General features: G+C 54.8%; 1 protein-coding gene across 4 annotated transcripts in view; it reads left to right on the top strand.

Annotated features, from left to right (window-relative positions):
* Positions 1-17,700, top strand: part of RGS3 (regulator of G protein signaling 3) — an 86,749-nt gene that overhangs the window by 53,288 nt on the left and 15,761 nt on the right. For all 4 annotated transcript variants that reach the window (XM_059828668.1, XM_059828669.1, XM_059828670.1 and 1 more), the window contains one exon: positions 7,078-7,200. In XM_059828668.1, the coding sequence (XP_059684651.1) occupies positions 7,078-7,200 (123 nt within the window). The remainder of the gene's footprint in view (positions 1-7,077; positions 7,201-17,700) is intronic.

The raw sequence follows: 17,700 nt of genomic DNA, 5'->3' as shown, positions 1-17,700 counted from the left end.
TCCCCATTCCTTTGTTCTCTGATCCCAAAGTGATAGCCAGAAGACTTGCATTTTGGGTTGAATTTGTTTCCAGCTGAAATGGGATGGTTTTGGCAGGAGACCAAAGCAAAGGAAGTTGTTCCCCTTTTCCTTTTTCCCAGCATTAAAGAGGATCTGGTGCCTGAGGTTGGGCTCTGCTGTTGTGGTTTCCCCCCCATCCCGGTTACTCTGCTCCCTGGCGAGGCTTGAGCAGCCTGCAAGATGTCTGATCCCTCCTTTTCAAATGCTCCGTCTATACTTTTGGTTCTTAAGTACAAGAAAGTACCCACGAAATGCAATGACAAAAGGGCCAGTTTAGAGACATGAGCTCAGAAAACCTCAAGGCTGCAAATGAGACACAGCCAAGAGCTGTGCCCAGCTTTGTCTCCAAAGCAGCACTGGCCACAGGGCACAGTCTGCGAGCCCCCAACGCAACTTGGTGCAGGAGGGTTCTAACCACGAAAAAAAGCAGTGATTTAGGAGTCCCTCAGCCTCGCCTGAACATGAAATCCTGAATTTAGTGCTGTGACAGTCACCCTGCAGATGTCAGAGCACTGTAGGGTGGAGGTATGGTGGGTTTTAAATTCCTGGTAAGAGAAAATCAAGTGTCAGCTGGCACCGGGTGCTGTGTGCAGGGTGGGAGAAGGTAGGAGAGATGAGAGTTTGTCTGTGAAGTGGACTATGTGCTCTGTTGAAATTGTATCTCAATTTCCTCTAATTCGTAATGGGAAAAGAGATGATGTTTGTCAGATTTGTTGGCTGTTATTTGTCAGACGGGCTTTTGTCCTGCAGCAAGGTGAAAGATCCTCTGGGCTGTGGTGGAAAGGGCACTGCAGACAAGGTTACAAGTGTTGGGATCAGTCATACCTAAGAACTTCAAGTAGAGAAGATCTAGACACACTCCTTGCTGCCTGCTCTCACCAGTTTTACTACATGAATTCGAAGCACACTGAGAGACCATGAAGTGTATTCCTCTGCCTTCCCTTCCTGCTCGCAGTCCCTTTCAGCTTAAGGGGGGACTCCCTCTCCTCCAGCCGCTCTGCCAGTGGTGGTCAGGAGATGTTACCAAATGAAAAATCCTTTCCGGCTCTCTGATATTTCCTTTGCTTCCTGCGTCTCTCGCAAGCAGTGGCTCATTTCTGGGATGCTGGAGAGGTTCACCAAGCGGGATGCGCCCTGCACTGCAGCGCACCGGTGTGCATCGACTTGAGTCACCCAGCTCATGTAAAAGCTGGACACTCAATCTGCAAGCACTGAATCCCTCTGCCATGTCACACCTACAGCAAGAGCTTAACTCTTTCCTGAACAGAGGTTTCCATTTTCCTCCATCCAAAGGACAGCGGGTCCCAGCCACTGGATATCTCTGTGCGTGATGCCGAGACCAAGCTGCAGCCTGAACCTCAGGTGCAGTGACATAACATCAGACCAAGACTGCCAACGTTTTGAAAAGTGCTTCTGAAGGATGTTGTGTCATGAACCCATGTACAGATTACCCCAAATGCCGGGGCATACCTGAAATGCAGCTCTACCCAGCATCCCCGTGACATGCCCCAAATTTCAACTGCAACTGAAACATTCATCTGGTTCAAGCCAGCGCTCTCCTGGCATATACCTGGAGCCAGAGCATGCAAAGCGATGGCTGTGGAGCTGGTGGCCAGGCTGCTCCTCTGTGCAGACAGATCTCTGGGCTCCGTCTCCTCTGCCAGTGCCCATTTAGCTGGGTTAGATGATGTGGAGTGACACCAGTAGCAGAAGTCCTGGGTTGGCATAACCCATGGCCTGGAGTACACCCCGGGGCAGCTCCTGGGCAGTGACCCAGTGCTGGTCTCTTCGGGCAGAGCAGGGAATGCTTGTGTCACAGTTGGAGAAACAGATAAACAGGGGCACTCTGCTTTCCTGGGTTTGCGAATCATTACACAGCTGAACCCGAATCTGAGTTTTGAGATGACCACAAGATATGCTTTTGGGAGCAGAAGTTCTTAATTTTTTTCCCCGGCTTTAATTCTGTGGTTACATTTCCCAGATGTTGGCAAAAAGAAGAGCAGATACGATGCAGTTAGAGTACTGGAGAGATTTTAAAAAGGCCTAGGCACCAGTGGGTAATTTCAGAGGGGAACTGCTGTTCCCTGGGGCTGGCTGCACAGGCTGGAGCTTGCTGTCTTTGCGGCTGTGCTGGGGGAAGAGGGACGGATAGCTCTGGAGCTGTGTTTGCAGCGGGTGGGTGAGCTCAGTGTTACTGTCGCTGGGGCTGCTCAGCTCTGAGCCCCCTCCTCTGAGAGGAAAGGGCGTTTGCAGAATGGGAAGGCGGTGGACCTGCTCTCTGTTTGCCAGAGTGGTGTTTGCACGGGGAGCTCCATGCCTGGCTAGTCTCAGAGCTGGGGATTCCTCTGAAGGCTGTTATCTGATGAGCCACTTAGGGACAACCTGCTGGCCTGCGAAAACAGACTGAGCCCTATGTCATCGCTGGCTGCTCCAAAGTGGGTGGAAAAGGTTATTCAGGCTGGCTTTTCCTCCTGGAGGCTTAGCATCCTCCAGGCTGTGCCATGAAGCAGTGCTCCTATGGCATCGCTCCTCCATCTTCTCCCTCCTTAGCAGCAGTATCTGAGTAAGTGCAACAGGGTCTGACTGGCCTGGGGTGTGCTGGAGTCACTGGTGGCTCTGCACCATGAAGTGGTAGGTCCACTTTGCTATCTTGGTGCCTCTCCTGATCCATGGGTGTCTGTAGGACAATAAAAACCCATTTCCTAAGAGCCAGCCCTTGGTGTCACAAGGAAGGATCGGCACATTTATCCTTCACCTTCATCTATAGAGCGTCCCTGGCCCGAAAACAAGCCACACAGCAACGAGCCACACTTCTCTGCAGAGATTGCTGTGCCCCGCAAATGGCAGCTCCGTCTGCCCAAGCACCATGAGATCCTGTCACCTTTTGGTCATCGCAGCTTTCAACAGGGCCCCTGCTGTTCCTGCCAGTGTTTGTTTTTTGGGCACCACCAGTGTGCCCAGCAGTCCAAAAACCACAGGAAGAGATGTGGTCCCCCACGGCCCCCCCAGCACAGCTTAGCATGGGAGCAAACTGAACTTTCTCATCAGACCTAGTTCTGTGGGTCATGAAACAACCAGCCAGCAGTTGCCCGTGTTTTGTGCACAGGATATTCCCAGGGCTTGCTGTTTCGCCGGTGGAAGGTTTGCTCTGCGATTTAAAAGCTATTGTAGTCTGGAGCCCGTTTCCGAGGTACTTCCCCTCTGGGATCTCTGCTGGGTTTGGCTACGGACCAACGCTCTGAACGTGCGAGGCCAGGGGCTGGGCAGAGCTGAGCTGGGCTGCGAGCCCTGTCCCTGAACCACTTTGCCATAAACCCTGCAGAGGAGAGGAGCCTGGGGAAAGGAGCAGAAATGCATCCCCCTGATCTGCAGGGGAACGTCCACCTGAGGACCTGACCACCCCCCAGGAGCACATCTGCTAGCACGAGCTGGGGGAGGTGGCAGTGAGGTGAGAACAGCCCCAGGCTAGGCTGGTCACTGAGTTTAAGGCTTTGGAGGTGTCAGGCTGAGTCTGGCTTGTTGTTATTATTATATCTTATCTTTGCAGTGTCATGTAGAGCCACACGTGTGTACCAGATGCTGTTGTGCCGGGTCCTGCACCGAAGGGCGTGTCTGCAGCGTGGGGTATCTGTGTGTAGGGTCTAGGGGCCCTTCCTGTGATGTGGTGCCATTCTCTGGGAGGTCCTCTGCTTATTGATGGGCTACAGAGTCAACAGTCCCTCTTTGGTTGGTGTCTGCTGGGGTAACCAGGAGCTCTGCCTGGCCAGACCCCTTGCCTGTCATCTTCCCATGCTCCCGGCTGGGGCTCAGCCTGGAGGAGCATCTGCAGGGGTGAGCTTTTCCCATGGAGCAAAAGGGACCCTTTCCTGCTGTAACAGGGCCCATGTAGGGCTTGCGTTGGCTAGTCTGGGTCCTCCTCTGCGATACATGCCCTGTGTTTTCCTCCTGCTCTCCCAGGGGCAGCACTGGCATGGGGTCTGGTGCTGGCATGGGGTCCGGCGCTGCCTCAGAGCCGTGGGCTCACTGGAGGCTCCCGCGCCAGCCAGCACGCAACACCTGCAATAACATGTTTTTCAAAATGCTGGGGTGAAGGCAGTCAGAAAGCAACTGGCAGCCACTTCAGTCGCTCGCTTTATCTGGTCGCAGACGCCCCCTTCACGCCATCTGCATCCTCCTTTCCCAGCACTGTGAGATTAAACCCTGTTTTCTCTTTGTAAATATTGGCAGGCAAAGCAGCAGCCTCCCTGAATGAAAACAATAGCAGGGAGGCCGGTTCCCAGAGCGAGTCCTGAGCGAGGCAGTGTGCACAGGGCACGGTGCAGCCCCGGCGTTAGCCGACCTCCCTACTCCAGCCTCCCCGGTGCACGGGAGTGCTGTGCTGGGTAGCTCGGTCCCCTGGCAGGGGCTGGGCTCCAGGGACACGTGCCGCTGGTAGAGCTTTATCCCATATAACAGTCAGTCCTTCACGTGTCTGCCGTCCACCTGGCTGGATCCCAAAGGACTTTGGAAGCAGGATCCTGTGCTTTAGAGGCAGCCGCAGGTGCTCAGCCCCTGTGGGTTGAGCTGGTTCTTTCCCCAGTACAGTTGCACATTATCTGGGGGGAGCAGGATGATGGAAGAGGGAGAAATAGAGCTCTTCCCTTGGGAAATGTGTGTTGGAGAGGTTAAATATCACTGTGAAGGAATAAAGTGCTGACATCTCGCTGCTGTAGCACAGAAGTGATAGTAAAATATATACAGATTAGATAAATACAATTTTGGCTGTTCATGTTCCTCCTCAGCCTTTCCCACAATACCCAGGACACACATTGGGGTGGTTGACTTTCGCCTCTACCTTTTGGACCAGAGGGCAATCTCCTTTCCTGGCTTTGATATTCCCAGGCTGCTGGGGCCAGGGAGTCTTGCCAGCTTGCTGAGGCTGAGCGGGAGGGAGAGGGGCACTTTACTTTAAACAGCCAGTGTGAGCTGAGCATCGCTTTATGCTAAATTCAATCAAAGAGATGGGGACTGTAATTGAATCAGCAAGGGGCTGTAGAGCAGGGGTAGGTGAGCTGTGCATCTGTCACGAGCAATGGGATACCAGACGGCCTTAGAATTGCTTTAAGCCTCGCTCCAGGGGAATTGCAGAAGCTCGGTAGGGATGGGGGAGTGCAGTAGTTACAGCATCAGTGTGGGCACTGGACTCCTTGCAGCTGCGCTGATGTCTTTTAGATGCCGCTCAGTCCTTGCTGTCGTTCACTTCTGGCCCTGAGTGCGAGGTGGACAAATGCCAGCCCAGATTTCCAGCCCGGCAGATTGGTACCTGTCCTCTCCTCTGAAAGCAGGAACGATTAGGTACCTTCCTAGGGATATCACAGTGGTACAGCCTGGTGATCTGCTGGCTTGGGACTGGGAGAGACTGAGATGTCTGGGATGGGAAAGAGTGCTGTGCTGCTCCGGGGGATGCTCAGAGCATCACTGCAACTCAGGATCTGGGGAGCAAGGGGGAGCCCCATCGCCTTGTGTCCCTGAATCACAAACTGATGAAAACAAGCGCCTTTGGGCTGGGTGGGGCTGGGAGGAAGGCAGAACTCAGGAGAAGCTCCAGACCAGCTCTGCGCCTTACTTAGAGGGTCATTATAAGTATATTCCATTTTGACAGGTCTCAGTAAGCCTGAGCAGGCGTTTTCAATGTTTAAGCTTGTTTCTGCTGTAGGAATAGATGTGGTGATATCCAGACATAAGAAAGATCAGATCTTCTCTCTCTTGGAAGTCTCCTTGGAGGGGCAAAGGACTGAACTAGAGATCTCTCTTTCTGGAGGTGATGTGGGAGGTTGGTTTATTTACCGCTTTAGTAGGGATTTTGGATTAAACATGAATGAATTAGCATCCAATGAAAACAGTGTTTTGAATTGTATGACTAAAAAGCATTTCCCCTTTTGGTTGTGTTGTGTCTCTAGAGTCACAAAGCTGCAAGTTCCTTAGTTCTCTCTGACCTTTCTGGGAAAAACAGGCTAGTGGAGACCTGCCCTTCTGGAAGGAAATCCTAGGGGGAAATGAAAGGCCTTTTTCATGCCCTTTAGTGGAAGACTCTTTTTTCTTTCTTTGTTCTGTCCTAAAGTTCTGCTTTTTTTTTCCTTTTCATATCTGGCCACAGAAAGAGATGATCCTGCCATGGGCATTTCTGGACCCTTTTTGAAACGAAACCTGCAAAATCCCAGTGGGCAGCAAATGTTACTAATGCTTAATTTTTTGCACAAGAGATGAGCGGTTTAAGGGCTGGGAGACACTTGCTGAGAGAACTTCGTCAGAAGGTTTCTTAAATGAGTAGGATTTGGCCCAAAGAAAACCTGTCCGAGAGGAACAGGTCCCTATCAAAAAGGGTGTGTGCAGGGAAGGGGTAAGGGCATGAGGGGATGTGGGTTCAACTGGGATGAATTCCTATCATTTCTCTTAATTCCTTCCTCACTGCATGCTGCTTGCAGACAGTGTGTGACCAGAGCTGGAGCATCATCCTCAAAAGAACCCCTGATGCGTGCTCTAAGTAAGGAGCAAAACAGGCGAGGCTGGTCTGGAGCTTCTCCTGAGGTCTGCCTTCCTCCCAGCCCCACCCAGCCCAAAGGCGCTTGTTTTCATCAGTTCGTACTATGGTGCCTCATTAATGTTTGCATACAGCAAAGAGCAATTTCCACCCTCTAAATTAGCTTAATAGACACGTTTCCACTGTGGAGGCACAGGGTGCAGAATTGCTGGTGCTCTGCCTGTGCCTTACCGCTCTGTTCCCCCTTATTAAAGCAAAAGTCTGCCGCTCTGCACCACAGCAGCCTTTCACCCTCTCTCTGTAGGAGATGCCACTGTGAAGCTGATTTCCCATCTATTTTGCTTTCTCATGCCCAGAGCAGGACACTGGTGCGAGCTCTCCTGTTATACTTACATTCGTCTCATACAGTGTGTTGGAAGCAAGTAGTTTGCAAACAAAGCCGGGCCTGCGACACACAGCTAATGACCTTCTCTCTGCCTGTGTTTCCTTTACGTCAGAAGTCGGAGTGCTTATTAAGTTTGGAGGCTTACTCTCAAGAGCAGAAGAAGAGGATCTGCTGGTGTCTGGCTGAGAACATCACCAAGCAGCAACATCCGGCATCAGCTCCTACGGAGAACAAGGTAAGAGACCCACGCGGGAGCTCGAAAACCCTGCTCGGAGCGTTGCGGGGCTCTGCCTGTGGTGGGGGCTTTGCTCCAGTGATGCTCCTGCCAGGCGAGCTGCTCTGGAGGCTGGGTTTTTGCCAGGTGAGGAGCGAGTTTGTAGTCAGGCACTGCTGCGTCTGCAGCTTCCTGCCCTGCTTGGGGAAGCAGTTATTGCATTTGCATCTGCTGACCCGAGTCAAGGCAGACTCCAGCGAGCAGGCTGCTTCTGACGCCTCCCAGCATCTGTATTTGGACAGCTGAGGCCTTGCAACCCTGTATATGGCCTTCCCCGAGCGCTCGGCTCCAGGGCAGAACTGAATGCAGAGGGAGAGGTTGGGGCTGTGATCTCTGGGTCCTGATTAAAAGGCCGAGGTCATGGGAGTAGTGGTGCAGAGATGTGCCCCTTCTGTGTTCTCTGATGGGCCTAAGTGTTTGATCTGGACCCCACAGATGGCCTCAAAGCACAGAAAGGTCGTTTGACGAGTGCTGTTTCTCGTACCTAGCAAGGCAGCACCAGCGCTTTTCCCACACTGAAGAGCTTCAGCCTGGCCCCAGAACCGTGTCTCGGCAGCACTGACAAGAGAAATGTGTGCGTGGAGCGGGTTTGAAGCACTGTTGGGCACACCTGCCCTACGTGGATGTAGTTAAAACCTCCCGTCTGCCTGGCTTTGGGGCTGGGGCTGCCACCACAGAGTTGTCTGGAACAGTGGCAATCTCTGCTGGAGTCACCTCATCCCCCGGGGATTGGGTTCGGACCGTTGGTGTGTGACCCACTGCTCTGGGAGAAAAGAAACACACTGTGCTGAGTGTTTGAAGAGCTTTAAGTGAGGCAGATGGGGATGTCGGGGGTAAAACCACCCGGATAGCTCCCCTTGGCTGGTGCGTGGTGGTGGAGCAGCTCCTGTCCCACGCTGACATGTGGATACAGCCTTGGTGCGTGGTCCGGTCTGGCTCAAAGGCAGGTGACTCGCTCTCACCGTATGCGGGGGCAAAAGCCGGAGCAGCCGGCTGTGCTGCCGCCCGGATCCAGAGTCACAGCAACGTGGCTTTTGCTCTGCAGTGTCCCAAACTGGGTCAGTGCAAACATCTCCGCAGGAGGCAGAGCCTCCGGATTCCTTTTCCTGCACGTTTCAGATGTACTAAAATAGCAACAACATACAAAGCCTGAGAACCTAGTTACCAACCAAACCTCTAGAAATGCAAATAGCCCAGGGCAGCTAATGCAATGAGGTGACAAGACTCTGCCATGTCTCTTGTTTTCCTGTGATGCATCTTGCTGGCACGACACAGTGCCCAGGCAGGGGGTCCCAGGCAGCTCGGCATGGGGGTGATGCACACGATGGAGCTGCTGCCGGGGGCTTGGCTTGGCTCTGCTCTTGCCTGGGTGCGATCCAGCCACGGGCTGGGGGATCCGCCGGGACAAAACTGTGCAGGGACATGTTAAAATCTGAGCACCTCAAATAGATCCTAAAAGGGGGGATCTTGGTGGCTTTCCATCACAACATATGCTCTGGGACCGTTTGGATTTTCGGGTGATATTGCTGTTTGCCCTCACCACCCCAGACTCTGTGTTTATGGCAGGGTGTGGGATTTTGGCGCTCTGCTAGACTTACAAGCTATGTGGCTCCGAGCAAAGCCCTGAAGAGTATCTGTTCCCCATGTTATGGAAGGAGTCTGGCTACTGAACAGGTGAAAAATACTCCAGAAGACAACACAAACCTTTCTAAGGCTTTTCTGTGCCTCAGTAGCCAAGAGGGTGCTCCTTGGGTGCAGTGGAGAGCCAGCGTGGGCCCTCCAAGGTTGTGACAAGGGGGTTTTGTCTCAGCTTGCCAAAGCTGATGGAAATGCCACTGGTGGGATGTGGGACCAGGAGGGAGAAAAGGAGTGTGAAAGCAATCACCAGGCACTTAATTGAGTTCATAGTACCATTTCCCATCCCAGCAATGTATAAACTGCTCAGGATGCAATTTTAAAGCAAACCTGATCCTGAAATGCAAGAAGGAACAGTGTGGGGAAGGAAGAGCAGCCCTGTGTGAGGCTGCAGCTCCCGAATGGACAGGCGAGGATGGTTGGTGGGTGTGCAAAGCTTGGAGCAGGGTGGGCGGCTGCACATGGGGCCGGGCGGTGGGCAGAAGTCCGGCACGGGTGAGCTGCAGTTGGGGCTGTTGTGACCAGTCTGCACTGCAGCTGGTTTGTTGGGGCAGACGTCTCTGGGGATGCCGGTGCAGCGGGAGGCAGGAGCTGGGAAAATCAGTTGCTTTTTGCAAGGGAGAAGTGATCCATTAGCTTTGCTTGTTGCTTACAAGTCATTGGATACTAGGGCTATTTAAGGAAACAGAGCAGTGTCTGTGCTCTGTGAACAGACAAATTAAGCTGGAAATAATCAGCCTCGGCATGGCTGATTTCTGCTCCAAGCAGAAATCTGATTTGCAAAGCCTTCAAAAGTGCTTCAACTTGGCAAGAGGCAGCTCATCTTGCTGCGGCCGGAGCCCAGCCAGGGTATGAGGGCTTCGCTGTGTGACAGGAGCGAAGGGTTGGCGCAGCCTCGGTGCCAGGCAGAGATGTGCAATGTGCCAGCTGTGCACTGGAGCTGGAGAAAGGGACACTGTTGGAGCAGAGAGCGGCTCCTCGGCGGCCTCTGCGGCTGCCGTGCCAGTGTGCGAGCTGGGAACGGCTCTCCCTTCAACATGTTAACACTGCTATTAATGCTGTCCCTCAGTCCTTCCCAGAACAGACAGTTGCAGTGGGGCAGAGGATCCCCGGCAGGACGGGCAGATCTGGAGAGGAGGGACTGGACTGGCCGAACTGATGGAGGAAAGTTGCATGGTGCCAACTTCTTGGAGTTGTGGGAAATCAGACAAATTTTGGGCTTTGGGATCGCACCTCTTGTTTTTCAAGGCCCCCTGAGCCATGCCCAGGTAGGGCAGCACTAAGGGCAGGAAGGTCCTTCTGGCTTAGGGACACGGCTCTGCAGAGCTGTCACTGCCTCTGGCAATGTCTCCTGGGAGGACGGTGTCAAGCCTGGAGGATGCACCCTGCATGGGGTCTGTGTTGGCACGGCTACTATTTTCACAGCAGCTGGTTTTAGAGCAAAGCTGCTAGTTTCTGAGAGACACAAACATACGATGCAGGTAGCATCTACTTCTGGAGAGGGAGGAGGAGAAAGCCATGAGGGATACAGCTGCGATGGTCATGCTCCCAATGGGCTTTTCCTGCCAGAGTCAGTACAGGAGGAGCTCCAGGGATAACCATGGCTGCAGGTATGGTCCAGCTCTCCAGCTCTGGTGTCTAGGAGACATGGTGGAACTGGGGCTCTGGTGGCTTCTCTGCTGCCACTATAAGACTTGGCTGAGCTTCACCAAGTGACGAACACATCCTGCCAGCTGCAGCAGGTCACAGGAGTTTTCTGTGGATATTTTCTCCACCTGCAGAGCCTTCCCCACTCTCATCCGTGGGTCTGGGTCTGCCCTGCCAGGCTGCTCCCTGCCCCTTGGTTGTGCTGAGCAAGGATCTGTAAAACACATCACCAGGGTGACCCAGATGGCAACAAGCATCCCCAAACGGGGAGGCATGGAGCCTGGAGGTGGGCTGGGTCTGGTGAGGAACCACAGCAGCGGCAATGTGATTATAGTGAGAGCAGCTTTATTAATTAATCGAGTTAGCGAGGGTGCCTTCTTGGGCCAAATAATGACCATCTGTGCAGAGCACGGTGCTTTTTTTAACCTTGCATCGCTGCACTGGTCCTGTTTCCAGCCTGGCCCCACGACGAATTGCATTAGCACTATTGAAGAGATGGCAAACTGCAGAGCAGGGGCAAGGACGAGGTGCCAGGGGCTGGAGCTGCTCCAGCTGGTTTGGCTGCCAGGGAAAAGATTAGTGGCACAATACCCTGCTTATAACAAACCTGCTACAACCATCTGATTCTCACTGCTTGTTTCTTTGTGTCTTCCACACTCAGAACGGCTGATTACTCTTCCTTCTGACTCCGTGACCTGAGATTACCTCGGAGATGATGGCTGGCTGTATCTGAAAGATGTAGATTATCCTTAAGCTAAATAATTATGGACATTTTGTGGTGTGGACTTTGGGCCGTGGGAGTCCAGGACAGGCACTCCCCTTCTTTCCCAAGGGAGGTGGTGGATCCTCAGCACTTTTCAAAGCTCGGCTGTAGTCTCTCTCCCATGGCTGCTGATGGTGCGAAGCAGGCGTGGACCGATCCTGCGCCCGACCCTTCCTGGCAGTGCTGGCTCCCATATGGGAATGAGCCACTGGTGGGTGCGTGGCCGGGAGGGACTGGCCGGCCCCTTCCTGGCTGTTCCTCTGGTCAGGAAGGGCCGGGCTGTTTCTCTCACTATTTACAGTGTGCTTGACAAGTGCAAGTAAATGTGCTGTCAACAAGAGCAAACAGTGTGTAATCGAGGGATGATTGAAACCAGGGCCGGAGCGGTGGTGCGGGGAGGGCTCTGTGGAGGGCTGTCGCAGCACCGCTGCAGGCGGAGGGGCGGCTGCGCTCCCCTGTGCGCTGGCCCAGGCGCCTGCAGCGTGGGGAAGGGTGAGCGTGGGTGACCCCTCTCCTGTCCCATGCCCTGCCTCCTCTTCCTCGCCCCAAGCACCCTGGTGTGCCCCAGGCACCCACCCTGCTGTGCACTCATGTCTTTCTGCAATCCCTGTTCCCCAACACCTCACTGCTTTCAGCAACTCTTTACACTGGGTCATTTCCCATTTGGATGGTGACCATGTACACCCTTGAGCTGGCACAGCCAAGGGGCCGCTGGCATTGGGGTGGCCGTGACAAGCACTTGGGTTGGGGAGAAGTGGGGTGAACCCCTCTGTCTCTGATCCAGCGTTCACGGGGTGCTTCGCTCAGCAGGAGTGTAGTCAGAGCATGATCGGCTGTTTGATGGGGAAGGAGGTGAGGAATTCGCACCTTCTTGCTTTCTTTTTGGCCCAAAGTCCTTCCATTTTGGGCTGGGAACCTGCTGCCCTGTCTGTGCCAGCTCTGCTCCAGAGGGTCCTGCTCACCTGCTGCTGTGGGGCAGACCGGGCAGGGCACGGCCAAGGGTGCAGGAAACCTGGAGCTTCATCAGAGCCTGCTTTTCTTCCACAATGCCAACGTGAGAGGCTGGGCAGGGCTAAACACATCACAACAGTACCTGGAGGGCCAGGCTGACCCCGGCCACGCATCCTCCCAGCACCTTGCTCGTGCTGTCAGGGTGCTCAAATGGAGGAGAAAACCTTGAGGCTTATTCTGCCTCAGTAAGGGTTAAAGCATCAGCTGGCAGTACTTATGAGCCAGGTTACAAAAGTAAAGCAAGTAAGTGTGTTGTTCCACTCCAGCAAGCACAGCCCGGCTCTCGCCCTGGGCCGGAAAAACTCGTTACTGAGGACAGCCAAAGGCTTCTTCAGTAAAGCCGTGAATTCGGGAGACTGCGGGACTGGAGATGCTGTCTCCCTGTGAGTCAGGCTCCAGTTCAGCTCTGTCCACTTAAATATTGGGAGGAAACTGTCCCTGCCAGAAGTCCCTGTGCCATCAGAGCGAATGGGACCCTTGAATCCACGTTGGTGACCTCAATGCATGGTGGCACGTGGATCTCACCCTCGGCGCCCGAGGGGCCAAGAGAAGGACAATGTCTTGACTTTAATTCAGCTGGGACAGGAATTGAAGAGATAGCAGTAGGCGTGAAGCAGGCTGCAAACATAAAAGAAGTAGATGCAGTTTGAGCTACCCTGGATGAATCCATCCTGGGCCATATTCTTGCTGGGTTTGTAGCCTTCTTTCATGGGAACAAGCCCCATATGCAACCAGGGCATTGAAGGCTGTGGGGGGGGTGGATTTTGCAGCTCCCTGTGAGGCTTCAAAGAATGTCTCAAATGTCCCTTTATGAATTTAAGGACCCTCTTTATGTAGTAGCCTGACTTAATTACCTGCTGTGCAAGTGAACCTGGATGAGTCCTGAGGGGTCCTGGGGCTGATCTTTCACCTCGTCATTCCCTTCTTGCACATCAGTTGGCTTCCAGTCCTAAGCGCAGGGCCACAGCGCAAAGCCCGGGGAGGCTAGGATTTGCCTGGCCGTTCGTGTGGGGCTGGATGGGATCCTGGGTCGGGGTACGGGGCTTTTTAGCATCTCCACTGCACCAAGCCCTGGCTCCATCAAGCTCGGTTTCCAGCCCTGCTGGCTCTTGGTGCTGGCCCAAGTGGCATGGAGGTGCCCGGGGCTGCCAGCCCAGGACAGTTGCTCGCTCAGCCCCAATGCCGCTGGCTCACGGGCTCCCAAGGCACATGTGTGCTGGGAGCGAGTGGGGAGGGATGGCAGAGCAGATGGGCCAGCTAAGAGCCGCCGCTCCAGCTTTATTTGTTCGTTTGCTTAGCTGGACTCCAAAGCCATTAGGAAAGCAGACCTCTCCCCTCCGGCAAACACCGGCTCCTGTTTCTCTGGTGCTGTGCGATGTCCTCCGGGCCATGTCCAGTGGCACCAATGATCCTTCCTGCATCCCCCCGAGCAGCGGGACTCAGTCATGTAGCGGGGTTGTGAGCGGCCGCCGGCACTTTCATCATAGCCAGAGGCATTTTTAAACCCTTGAAGGTCTGTTTCTTCTGAACTCCCAGAAGGGCTGGTAAGAGCGAACATGCTGGCAGGAGCGTGCTGGCAGCCCGAGGGGGTTAAGCACCGTTGAGATCATTTGCACGGGGTGGTCAAAGGCACAGACTAAGTGGTTTAAGCTAGCACTGCTGTGATTTAATGAAGGCGCTGGAAGTGCTTTGGCGCAGTGCTGCCTGTGAAGGGGGGACACTGGCTGTGCCGGGCAGGGCTGGCACTGTCCACTCAGCTGGAGCGCTCCTCTCCTGCACCTGAATGACTCCTGTTTCGGGTAGTTGCCGATGCTCTTCCCTTCTAGTGTGATGGAGGGGGGGTGCTGCGAGCATGTGGTTGGGCAGACTATGAAGCCAAGTTCAAGTAACTCCTTGCAAAAGTTACTTGAACCCTGAAATCTTTGCAAAGCCAAAGAATGTGTTCGAAATGCTGGGGGGCTCTGGGTGGTGATGGCCAGAGCGGTGTGGGAGTGGGAGGCATGGCTTCATTGTGCCTCCCGGGGGGTCTCCTGGACCCTCCATGAGCCTCGGCGTCCTGCCCTGTAACAGGCACCTTCCTGGTGGAGTGGCAGGGCAAGGCTTGACAGCACGATTGCAGGAGGACTGCATTTGGCGTTGGAGCCACCCTTGTTGTCTTTGGCACCGTTGGGATTCTTCTGCTCTGTGCATGGCCCTGGGCATGGCCCTGTCAGTGCCAGCTGCAGGCAGAGCTGCTCTGAAAGGTCCTCTTCTCTATGGTGGTTGTTTCCTTACTGTGATCCGTGCCGGCAGCAGCAACAGCTTCCAGCGCCGAACTCATGGTCCTGTTGTGAGTGATGCTGGGACAAGTCCTTCATGATGCCTCTGAGGTGGCTGAATGCATCAGCTCAGGCTTCTGCTGTCACCTCCCTTGTCTTGCACAGGGGACAATGCTCTGCCCCTGCAGATAAAGCTGTAGAGAGATTCTCCTGCCAACTGCTACCATGTCCCCTCTGGCAGGGAAAGGATGCTGAGGGTTGTGGGCTGAATGCCAGTGATGGGATCTGCTTCTTCCTCCCCCTTTCCCACCCTTCTGCTTTTTTACTGCCAGGGATATTTATGACCCAGACATCATCTCGCTAACCTCCAGCACCAGGTCCCACCATGCTCACCCCGCGGAGTCGGGCTACCCAGGTCGAGGAGGCTGCGGGCAGTAGCTGGTGCCTGGCTTGGGGAAACTGGAGCTGCATTGACAAAACGATGGACACAGTGCGGTGGGTGTGTGCTGCTTTGGATGGTGGCTGGATTCGTTCCCGGCTGAGAGGGGCCAGGGAGCCTGGGCTGGGGTTACTCTGAGTCCCAGGGGCAGCTGGGCACCCCCGGTGTGGTGACATCCCTCGGCTGTGTGCCCACAGCCCTGCAGCCAGCCAGGTGGCCCCGCAGAGAGACCGGGCACAAGAGCCACCAGGCACAGCTCCCTTTGCCAGTGCAGGCAGGATAGGTGCTGACCACAGCTGCTGGGGTGGCTGTGCCGTGTTGCTGTTGTCGGTGATGGCATCATGTAGCTGAGCTCAGCTCCGTGTCCACTGAGACCGGGTGAGGGAGCTTTTACGTTTCCTGTGCACTGCAAAGCTGTGGCTACCTGCAAAGAAGAGGAGGCAGCACATTTCCCCTGCTCCATCCCAGGAGCATCCATGAGCCTGCAGCTGGCTGGGAGCAGGGGGACACGTGTGTGCCCGAAGTCTGTGCTGGAGGAGAGCCGAGCACAGCTTGTCACCGCAGCAGTGAGGACCCATCAGCGAACGGTAGCTGCGGTGCAGATAACCACTGGCGAACGGCTGTGACAGCAGCTGTGCACACACACATGAACCACTGTGTTCTCTCTCTCTGGCTATGAGGCCAACTTGCCTGTTTTGGTCAATAAAGTGTAATACCAGGAAGATACACACGTCCAACCAAGGCAGTCGGGTCCCCAGCCCCGTGTGTATGGGGCTGCCATGAGAGGGCACTGGCCCTTGTAGGAGAAGAGAAGGGGCAGATGGTCATGTGTGGGCTGTCCCCTGGACAGAGACCGTACACCCTCCTGCGTATTTTTTCTCCCTCTCCCTTCCTGTTTGGGTAGAGCCACTTGTAGGGGATTGCAGTGCAGAGGGCAAAGTGCCACAGTGCAGAGCATCTCCCGCTTCAGAGCTGCCCCTTTTCCATAGAAAGTAGTTTGGGAAAACAACCAACTGTGAACCTGCAGCAGAGTTTCATTTAGCAGGAAGCACTGGAATCGGTCTGCGGCTTGGTGTCGCTCGGGGGCAGGACAGGGCAGGAGAAGAGGAGCTGCAAAAGGGAACACGGCAAGTTTCAGGGTGATACATAGCCCTTCCTCAAGGCAGAGTGGTCATCCACTTTTATCAGCAGGTAATAGTGCCTCCAGGGCTTGCTAGCAGAGCCATAAATAGCATGAGGGGCACGAGGGAGCAGTGTCTGGGAGAGGCTGGGGCGGCTTCAGCTGCCGCTTGACACAGACATTAATAACCGCAGAGGCAGAGCCGAGCGCTGCTCGAGCATCTGCCGAGCCGCGGCTGCGGGCACATGTTGGGGCCAGGGCTGCCGGAGGGAGATGCCGCTCGCTTGGCCCGTGCAGCTGGGATGCAACTGAGAGCCCGCATTTGGTAGGTTTTACTTTCTAAGTTCGCAGCCTGCAGGCTGTACCCTTCTCTGGCCACGGGTCGAGGAAGCAGTGCAGCGCTGTCGAGAGCACTGATGTCCTTTTAGATCTAAGGCGTCTGCTCCGCTCCCCGTGCTGGTCCTCCTGCACTCTTGTGCTGGGCTGGACCTTGCTGTCTCCTGGGGAACCTGTGGCTCCTGCCTGGCTTCCTTCGCCGAGGGGTTGGGTTTGAAGGGTTGGTAACGAGTAGCATCGGGTGGAACGAGGGGGTATTTGTAGCGATGGGGACTTTTTGAGGTTCCCTGGCAAATTTGGGCTGTGTATGGCTGTACCATCCGCATCGGCTGGCTCTTGCTGCGGGAGCAGCATTGCAGTGTGCTGACAACGTGGGCTTTCTGCTCCAGGGCTTTTATAGCCTTTTGGAAACCCTCCGTTTACTGGCACTGTGTACAAGCTGGTAAATTCAGCCCTCACCACTGAAATCAGGGCTGTGTGTGGATTTGTAGCCTCAGCGGGGATGGAGGGCACCAGGCAGGGGACAGGTTGGGGTCCAGAGCTGGGACTGCCAGGGCGGATGCAGTTCGGGGCTGGCGGTTCGGGGCTGGCAGCTTGGTGCTGCGGTGGTAGCAATTCTATGTTCGCTCCAGCTGCTCGGCTCAAGTGCACGGTGTTGGGGGGGTTTTGTCCCAGGTTGTTCGCTGACACCTTCAGCAGCTGATCCCAAAACGCGAGGTGCAAGCTGCACCTGCAGACTGGGCTCCCTCCTGCACACCCTCCGCTATGGGTAAGGCTCTTGCCCTCAATTAAGCATTGGCTCCTCTTTACCGCTGTGTTGCAGGGGGTGGAGCGGCTCTGGGGAGAGGTGCAGAGTGCGGCCACTGCAGCGTTAGGGCTGGGCGATACCGGGCTCAGGCCCCGTTTGCAGAGCAATCAATTGGGGATGACAGTAATGGGGTAATGGGATTAGCGCAGGCTCCTGACACGGGATCATTTCCTCCCGCAGAGGAGGATTTCTCCTACCAGGGCTTTGAGATGTTTCAAGCCCAGGGTGGTACAAATGCTTACACCCCCACAGGTATCTCATCGGAGGCGTATATCCAGCTTCGCCACCCTGCCCCAGTGCACTGTTGGGTCCTGCTGTTTGGGTTTATGCATCCGCGCTTGCTTCTGCTGTTACACTAATTGCTCTGTATCAATTATTCATCGATTCAGTAATGAAACAGGGAATGGGAAGAAAACCCTGCTGTGCAACGAGCCCATGGCTCCA

Source organism: Gavia stellata, chromosome 24 (assembly GCF_030936135.1).
Source record: "Gavia stellata isolate bGavSte3 chromosome 24, bGavSte3.hap2, whole genome shotgun sequence".
In the NCBI taxonomy this organism is placed as follows: domain Eukaryota; kingdom Metazoa; phylum Chordata; class Aves; order Gaviiformes; family Gaviidae; genus Gavia; species Gavia stellata.
Note: the sequence above shows the minus strand (reverse complement) of the source record. Positions and strands in the feature narration are given on the sequence as shown.